The sequence below is a fragment of the Helobdella robusta genome (assembly GCF_000326865.2).
Source record: "Helobdella robusta unplaced genomic scaffold HELROscaffold_77, whole genome shotgun sequence".
NCBI classification, from domain to species: Eukaryota; Metazoa; Annelida; class Clitellata; order Rhynchobdellida; family Glossiphoniidae; genus Helobdella; species Helobdella robusta.
The window spans coordinates 435197-445196 of NW_008705439.1; the positions used below are offsets into that span (position 1 = coordinate 435197).

At 36.5% G+C, this 10000-nt stretch overlaps 1 protein-coding gene across 1 annotated transcript in view; it reads right to left on the reverse strand.

Moving 5' to 3' along the window:
- Window positions 1–5485: 5485 nt before the first annotated feature.
- Window positions 5486–10000, reverse strand: part of HELRODRAFT_194472 (hypothetical protein) — a gene marked incomplete at both ends in the record, with an annotated part of 9259 nt that continues 4744 nt past the window's right edge. The window contains 11 exons of the mRNA XM_009031691.1: window positions 5486–5511; window positions 5814–6041; window positions 6306–6407; window positions 6648–6797; window positions 7064–7141; window positions 7673–7733; window positions 7867–7975; window positions 8358–8381; window positions 8614–8717; window positions 9111–9287; window positions 9404–9505. Of these exons, the coding sequence (XP_009029939.1) occupies window positions 5486–5511; window positions 5814–6041; window positions 6306–6407; window positions 6648–6797; window positions 7064–7141; window positions 7673–7733; window positions 7867–7975; window positions 8358–8381; window positions 8614–8717; window positions 9111–9287; window positions 9404–9505 (1161 nt within the window). The remainder of the gene's footprint in view (window positions 5512–5813; window positions 6042–6305; window positions 6408–6647; window positions 6798–7063; window positions 7142–7672; window positions 7734–7866; window positions 7976–8357; window positions 8382–8613; window positions 8718–9110; window positions 9288–9403; window positions 9506–10000) is intronic.

Consider the following 10000-nt stretch of genomic DNA (forward strand, 5'->3'; position numbering starts at 1 on the left):
GTTGATTCGCTGATATTAATTAACGATAGGTTATTGTCTTCGTTTGGTAACTAATTATAACAATAATAATAATTATCATTATTAACTTTATTATTATTATCGTTATTATTATTTTTATTTTTCAACAACATATTTTTTTGGCTCACATTAATAAACCTAACTTAATGTATTATTATTGTCATTAGTTATGATTGCAATAAAAATAAAAAAAAAATGCGTTTTTTAATTATATTTTTGTTTAATGTAATCAAATATATATATATATATATATAATATATATATATACGTGCGTGTGTTTGCGTACGTGTGTGTGTGTGTGTGTGTGTGTGTGTGTGTGTGTGTGTGTGTACAGAAGTCTTGTATATAAATCTTATGATTGATAAACATTAAATGAAATAACGATCCAATCAATCAATCGACCGTTCATTCATTCGTTCATTTAGTTATTCATTCATTTGTTCATTCATTCATTCAACCAGTTCTTCGGTTTCAGTTATTCATCCCATCAATCAATCAATCTATCTATCAATCAATCATTCATTCATTCAATCAGTCGAGTTGATTATTTCATATATATTAAAAGCAAACACATTAAAATACTCGTTAAGTTAACTCAGTGATTAACATGCATTCCACTTTCATTTTATATGGCATTGTCGAAGTCGTCCTCAAACAAATCATACCACGATGCTAATAAAATAAAACTCAGAATATACTACAATAGTTGTAAGACATCACAATTGGTCTTAAAGAACAACTGCTCTCCTAAAGACGATCCTACCCCGAAGCGTAATCATGTAATATATGAATTTAGATACCCTACTGACGACTGTGCGGGTCAACAACATTCGTATGTGTTTGTGTGTGTGTATCTGTGTGCGTGTGTAAATGTATATTCAAATTATTAATATATTATATTATCATTAAGAGATCGAAATGATGTTTAATTATTTGGAAATAAACAAATGAATGAATGAATGAACCAGAGAAACAGGAAGACACACACACATACATACACACACGCGCACACACACATACACTTACGCACATACACACGCACAATAATGACGATAATTTGACATCGGATTGAATTATGAAGCTTTTCAGATTCAGATATATCTTGTCTTTGTCCATTTTTTTCCAAATCAATAATAATAATAATAATAAAAATAATAGTGATGGTTAATAATCTAAATAGTTTTAATACAACCATTGGTAGCCATAACATCGTTTACTGAGTAATATAAATGTTATATATATATATATATATATTATATATATATATATATATATATATATATTGATATATATAAACCACGGATATATATATATATATATGCGTGTGTGTGTGTGTCTGTGTGTGTGTGTTAGTATGCGTGCACGTCTCTGTAATTCTATAAAATGAAAAAAATGAACCTTTTTTTAATATGCACCACTTTTAATAAATATTATTAAAATAGAAGGGAATATACATAAACACACACACACACACACACACACGAACAAACAAACAATCTATAAACACAGACATACAAACACGTACACACACACACACACACACACACACACACACACACACACACACACAATCACGACATATAGCATGAGGACTGATTCGTTTAATTTTATAAATAAAATACGACCACCATCATCGTCGTCATCATCATCTTCTTCATCATCATTATATAATCATAATCCATTAAGTCTATATATATATATATATATATATATATATATATATATATATATATATATATATGTGTGTGTGTGTGTGTGTGTGTTTGTGTGTAATGAATGAGTAAAAGAAATGTCAATGAAAGATATTAATATGAAGAAATATAATTCAAGGCCGTTACGAAGGTACTGTGTTAAAATACTGATACCTAGACTGATGTTTTTTTAAGGTTTTTTGAAAGGTGCTAATGGATAGCACCTTCTCTCTCTCTTTCTTTCTCTCTCTTTTCCTTTCTCTCTCTCTCTCTTTCTCTCTTTCTTTCAATTTTCTATCTTTTCATTTTCAAAGAAAAATCGAAACTTTTTCAATATAATATTAATAAGTCAACCGTATTATATAATTAGTATAAGCATATATACATTTGCTAGCCATACGATGTACTTATGAATGTGTGTGTGTGTGTGTTTGTTTGTTTGTTTGTATGTATGTTTGTATGTATGTTTGTATGTATGCCTGTTTGTATGCATATATCCGGCCCAGGACCAAACATAATTTATCTTGTTGGCTTCTTAAAGGTAGGAGGCGGTTTAGCCTTTTCAGCAACAGACGATACTGATAATGATGCTGGTGTTGATGATGATGATGTTGGTGTTGATGATGTTGCAGCTGTTGCTGATGATGATGGCGAAATTGAGCTATTAACTTTAGGCAAGCTTGATGTAGCGCTAAACTTTTTAGTCAAAGGCATCGAAGATGATGATGATGACGTCACCGTAGATGATGACGTCACCGAAGATGATGACGTCATCGATGATGATGATGATGATGATGAGGGTGGCTGAGGAAGCGACGATGACGACGACGATGAAGCTGCTGCCAACATAGATGAGAACAATGGATGGTTGGATAACTGACTGTAAACAGGTTTCGGTGACGTTGATAATGATGACGACGACATCACTGATGATGATGATGATGGTACTGGTGGTGCTAATGATAACGATGTTGTTGTTGATGATGACGATGATGATGATGAATTTCGTGTCATCATCAAGGATGAGGATGATGATGATGGTGGAAGCGCCAATGTTGTGTAAATTGAGAGAGTTGGAAGATTGAATGAAAGAGCGGATAATCTCTGGGATGAATAAACTGATGATGATGATGATGGTGGTGGTGGATGAAACGATGATGGTGATGTTGGTTGTTGTGATGACGACGACGATGACGATGATGATGGCGATGTAGCGGTTGCTGGAGCTTTCATCGAGTTTCGAAAATTGTGCAAAGCTTTTGTTGCCGATGTTGTTGTTGATGTTGTTGTTGTTGTTGCTGATGTTGTTGTTGTTGCTGCTGATGTTGTTGCTGATGTTGTTGTTGTTGCTGATGTTGTTGTTTTTGTTGCCGATGTAGTGGTTGTTGTTGATTGTGACGTCATAAATGTTGTTGAAATCGAGGAACTCATCAAAGAAGCATTTGAAATGAAGTTAGAAGTGCTCGCGTAAAGGTCGTTAAACGAAGTTGCTGGTTGTTGTTGTTGCTGTTGTTGAAACTGTGGTTGATGTTGTTGAAATTGTTGTTGTTTTTGTTGCTGGGTTTGTTGTGGCTTCAAGGACAACTGCTGTTTTGGTGGCGGCTGTTGCTGCTGAGGTTGTTGTTGCTTCTGTCTATTTTGTTCCATGTAGAGAAGAAAGGATGGAGTTGAAAGTGGTGGCACGTTGAATGCCTCGTTTCTTGACATGTTGGACGTTGCATTTGTCTCATCTCGCAACAAAATGTTGCTGCCCCCAACCGACGCCGGCGCATCATCAACGTAATCTTGTAGCAAATCATCTGGAGGTAGTGGAAAGTCTTCTTCGATCTGAAGAGATGAACTGACTAATTCACTCGTTGCTGCTGTTGATGTTGTTGCAATCACACCCTCAACAACTTCAGCATTCTTCTCAACATTTGTTGCAGCCACGGATGAAATGTTGTCAACAGTATCATCTACGTCGTCGCTCTCAACTATGCGCATTTCTTGTTGAGACAACGGTAAGGATGTATCCAGTGACAAATTGACAAAATCAGTAGTCCTATCAGAATCTAATTTACTACTTTGCGAAGCAGTATTAACGCTAGAGTTGCCAATACTACTGCTACTACTATTACCACTTGTAACACTTGATGTATTAATAAAAGTAGTAGCAGAACAGCTTTTTGTATCGGCAGTCAGTTTCGAATATCTGCCATCAGCACCACCCAGCAGGGCTTCATCCAGAGTCACGCCAGAAAACTTCCAACTTGGCGAAAGAGAGTATGAGAACGACCCGTCCTCTTTGGTGGCCTCTGGAGACTTGGAAGCCACATTAGAAGAATCATCAGTTGTCGAAGATGTTGTTGTCACATTTTTCAATTCAAGTTGTTGATTTTTGAAGGGAGGCAGTTGTTGTTGTTGTTGCTGCTGCTGCTGTTGCTGTTGTTGCTGCTGTCGTTGTTGCTGCTGGTCAGCACATTCACGAGTGACCACCCCAGACGTGGTGAAGTCGGTCTCAAAAAATGAAAACTTAGACGCCCTGGTGGCTTCGTGTTGCGGCAACATTGTCGATGTGGCTATCGGCAGCGCCGGTGACGATGGTAGCAGTGTCGGGAGGACGGCTGACGTTGGGAGTAACGTCACGAGGTTGTTTTCCTGAACCAGTTCGTAGCTCAACTGGATCGGTTCGACAATCTCCAGAACCGGAACAAGTGACGCAGGACTATCTATATTTGATCTTTTGTTGCCAACGACTTTTCCATCTTTCTCAGAATTCTTCTTTCCCATCGAGTAATCAACATCAACACTTCCATCAACAACGTCAGCTTCATCAACATTTCTCCTGCCAGCAAAGTACTTAACTCCTAAATTATCAACTGAAACTCGGGGACCACCAGCGTTCGAAGATGCAGTTGAATAGCAGGAATCAGACATCGCAATGTTGGAGGCAGATGAATCCACAACACCATTGCTACTATGGCCATTGCTGGCGATCTTATTCTTGACGTAGCTGCTGCTACTGCTGCCGTCACTATCGCAAATATTCGGTTGCGAGACCGATCGATCCAAGTAATCGCTCGACTTCGAAGCGAGACTCAAGGATGGCGTCAGTTGGGGAGGAGGAGGAGCGGAAGTTGTCGTGACAGAGGAGGAACGCAGTGGCAGCGAGTCGATGGACAGACGAAATTTGTCCTCGCTTGTGTTGTCAACGCTGCTGGTTATAGTTCGTCTGTTGGTTAGTTGATTGGTTGGTTGATTGGTTAGTTGATTGGTTAATTAGCTGATTGGTTGATTGGTTAATTCATTGATTGGCTGATTGATTGGCTGGTTAATCAGTCAGTTATGTTAATTTTTACGACTTATTATTAATTTTTTCAACCTTTTATAGTTGATGGCGATGAACTTATGAGGAACGAGCCCAATCTGGTTGTCAGAAGTGTTCATTCCTTCCCACCAATCAGTTGAGACCTTTCGAAATAATTTGAGGTCGTCGCCCTTTTTGAAGGTCAACTCCTGGTCGTTGCGACCTTGAAAAGTATGGACGGCTGTGGCGTCTATGTAACAGTCCATGTCTGTGTGTACGTGTGTGTGGCGTCTATGTAACAGTCCATGTCTGTGTGTACGTGTGTGTGTTTGTGCGTGTACGTGTGTTTGTGCGTGTACGTGTGTTTGTGCTTGTGTGTGTATCATCATCATCGTCATCATCAGCAGTATCATCATCATCGTCATCAGCATCATCATCATCATCATCAGTTGACCTTCTTCGCAATTATCTCCTCCAGCCCCTTCCAGAAGGGTGTCCACCGACTCCTCAAGGTCACTGAAAAGTGAATTTAAATTTTTTTGCAAAAGGAATTTTTCAAATCACTCCACGCCCTCTTTGCTTTTTGCTTCATGGATGCTTGAAACCAATCAGTCAGTCGGTCAATAATATATTCCGTCAGACAATCATTTATTCAATCACGTGTTTATTCATTCAATTATTCATTCATTCATCAATTCAGACTAATCTAACAGAAACTTATTCAACGTTAAACATATCAATCAATAAACCAACCAGCCAACTCAACCAACCAATCAGCATTCAACAACAGCCGGCCAACCAATCAACTAACTTATCGTCATCAACGATAAACTTTTCGTAGACCACGCCCCCTGAGGAACTGGAATGATCCTTGGGGAAAATAAGTTCATGGTAGACGATCAGGATTTCAATGAGATCGTTGATTTGGTTTTGATGGTTGACAGGATCGTGATCCGGAGGGACGGGAAGTAGTGTGGGACCGAAGCAGACGGCCAGGTTGTGGGCGTCCATCATGTTCTCGTCACTGTATTCTGAAAGGCTGTGGTAAGGATGATGACGATGATGAAGACGACGATGATAATGATGGTGATGATGAAGACGATGATGATGACGATGATGACAAAAATGATAATGACAATGCTGATGATGATGACGACAATGATGATGAAGAAGATGACGAAAAAAATGAAAAAATAACAAAATAACCACAAAAAACCACACATAAATATAGATAATTATATACCAATATAAATTAGTTTATGAACAATAGAATGAAATATAGGAGCAAATAATTAAATGAATTTACTGATTGAGGAAAGCAAAGAGGTATCTTATAACGCTGAGATTGGTCCTTGGTAGTGGTAGTAGTAGTTCCTGTATTCTTTCAATGCATTTCTTCTTTTCATCGGCATCTAATTATAATGAAATAATTTACAAATAATTATGTGTTATAATTATATGAATTACAATTATTATAAGTTATAATTAGATGGACCGTAGCTGAATCGTTAAAATGACGTCACCCTCATCTTCATCACCCCTTCGTCCTCATCTTTTTCTTCTACATAAATATCATCTTCATCATCATCATCAACAACAACATCAATTCCAGCATCATCATCATCATCATCCCAATCATCATCAACACCAACCTTCGATATTATACTTAGAGCAGGCCACCAACTCGTCAAAAATCTGAAGCGGGAAAAGCGGCTCACTCAGCTCCCTAAAATAAAGCTTCAGAACCCCGGCCACTGAGTTGATATCCCTCGTCTCAACTTTCGTCAGGATGGGCTCTTCCCCTAATTTTAGGAAAACAAAATGGCATTGGGGACGAGAATTTTAGTTAGAATTACGTTATTTTTTTTTGTCTGATTTAAAAAAAAACATAATTGCGATTGGTTGGAATTAAAAATATAAAATGGCGTCTCATTTGGAGGTTCTTTATAACTCTATAAAAAAAAAATAATGATAAATAGTAAGTACTACTACAACAACAATAACAATAACAACAACAACAACAAACAACAACGACAACAACAATAATAATAATAATAATGAACATTACCTTTTTCAAACATCTTTTTGTACTCATTTATCTCATGTTGAAGTCCCGGTATTCTGAATACACCTTGATGATGCATACCTGAGTGTGTGTGTGTGTTTATGTGTATGTGTGTGTGTGTGTGTGTGTGTGTGTGTGTGTGTGTGTGTGTGCGTATGTTCGACAATTAGTTTCGACACGAGAGAGACTAAGAATTGAAATCGGACAATAATTATTTTAAATCATCTTAGCTAAGAAATGGCATTCTTCAAAAGAGGGATGAATCGCAATGGCATACGTGCAAGAAGGAAGAAAAGATACAAGTTCTTAAAACTTAAAGTATAAATATATATATATATATATATATATATATATATATATATATATATATATATAATATATATATATATATATTGGAAAGAGGCTATGTTTTATACAGTGTTGTATGAATTCTACCAAATTGTTGGCATTAATCAATTTTAGAGTTTGTTTTTCATACAATACTGTATATATATATATATATATATATATATATATATATATATATATATATATATATATATATATGCAGCAGCAACTACAGTAACAGCAGTAACTACAACAGCTACATCATCGTCGTCATCATCATCTCACCATATAGATTGATTATCTTTGTGCAGCTGCGAATTACTAATGGGATTTCTTCGCCTGTTGCCTATTGGAGATGATATTGTTGTTGTTGTTGATGATGATGATGTTGTTGTTGGGTTAGTATTAATATTAGTATTGTTATTGTTAGTAGTAGTAGTAGTAGTATTTAACATCATTAACATAAATTAGCCTCTTACATTAACATATTCCCGTACGCTCCCACCAAAAAGCTTGGGCTTGCTCTCAAGAGCATATTTACCGAGGGCCTTCTTTCTGATTGGTCGATTGTTATGACCGGAACTTAGCCTAATTTAAATAACAAAAACGAATAACAATAACGTTATCAGTGTTTACAGTCACATTTGCGATAAAATGAACAGAATGAAAGAATACGTAAAATGATGATGATGATGATGACAATTATGTTGGTGATGACGATGATAATGATGACGAAGATGGTCATGATGATGATGGTGTAGCTCATGTTTCCAACCGAACTGAACGAACAACAAAGATATTATAAATAAAACTAAAATAAAACACGAAGTTACACCTAAAAAACCCGCGCAAAAACGAAAAAAAAACCATAACCATGTTTTATAAACACACACACACACGCACACGCACATACACACACACGCACATACACACACACACGCAAACACACGCACACTGCTCATGTGTCTACCTTTTTATATTAACTCCAATATACCTGACGTAGAGCCAATGGATGATAGAACGAGTGTAAAAATTGAAAAGAAAATGAATAAAATACCATTTATTTATTATTGTTATGGTTATTATTGTTATTGTTGTTGTTGTTGTTGTTTATAGTATTATCTAAATGTTTATAACGTTTAAAGACGAAACAACGAACCATAACAACAACATCAGTAGCTTCAACATCATCAACAACAACATCAACAACCTCAACAACAACAAACTTTTGATTATCATCTTTGGTGATGGCCAGCACTTTTTCTAGCGCCAAACATTTCGCGTGCAACCTCGCCACCAGGTTGCTGTTCAGCTCGTAGTTCTTGAATTTCTAAGAGGATGATGTTGATGATTTTGTTGTTGATGATGATGTTGTTGTTGTTGATGTTGATGATTATGATGTTGTTGTTGTTAATGTTGTTGTTGATAATGAAGATGTTATTGTTGTTGTTGCTGATGATGTTGTTGTTTTTGTTGTTGAAGTTGATGATGTTGTTGTTGATGTTGTTGATAATGAAGATGTTGTTGATGTTGTTGTTGTTGCTGATGATGTTGATGAAGATGATGATGACCATTAAATGGACAAAACCACCACCATAATCATCATCATCACACAATCTTACACTCTCCTCATCTTCCTCCTCATCATCATAATCACTATCATTACCACCACAACTACCATCATCATCATTATCATTACCGCATCAACATCATCACTACCAACATTAAAATAAAATTCCTGGGTCTCCAGCCACTCCTTCATCTGCTTTTCATAATCCGGATTGTTTTTAGTGAAGGTCAGTTTGGTGCCCGGTGAGGCAAACACATCGGCCACATCAACTTCTTGTGTGGTCAGCTTCGCCACCATGCTGTTGTCCGTCGTTTCCAGAGTCTTCCAGAGCTGGTCGATTGATCGATTGAGTGAGTGATTGAGTGAATTTATATGCGTATGAATAAATGAATGAACGAACGAACGAACGAATGAATGAATGAATGAATGAATGAATGGATATCGACCTCATCATTCTCGAGTTTGAGTGAATGTAGCCTATCTGTGATGGTTTGAACTCTCGACACCATCTCATCTCTCAGCTGGTTGTTCGACTGAATTTCTGTTATCTGAATGAACAAATGAAAAAATAAATAAAATGATGAATGAACAAATGAATGAATGAATCAATCAATGAATCAATCAATCAATCAATCAATCAATCAATCAATCAATCAACCAACCAACCAACGAACCGTATCTCCTTTATGCGATAGAAAGTCAAATTTTTTGGGCAGTGAAAATATCTGGTGGTGTAATTGGAGGAAAGCCTGTCTGTCAGATATCTGGTTCAAATCTTTCGCCTGGTTAGTGTTCATTGGATGGATGGATGAATGAAGGAATGAATGAATGAATGAATGAATAAAAGAAAGAACGAGCTAATAAAGCTAATTATATTTTAAACAACAACCAATCAAATCACTTAACTTAAATTAACGAGCCGACTACAAAAACCATATCCCAATCAATCGACCACTCGAACCGCTTCACCCCAACCGACCAGCCAATCAAATACTTAGTCAATTGACCAATGAGGTTATTCTTTTCAAATCAACTAGCCAATG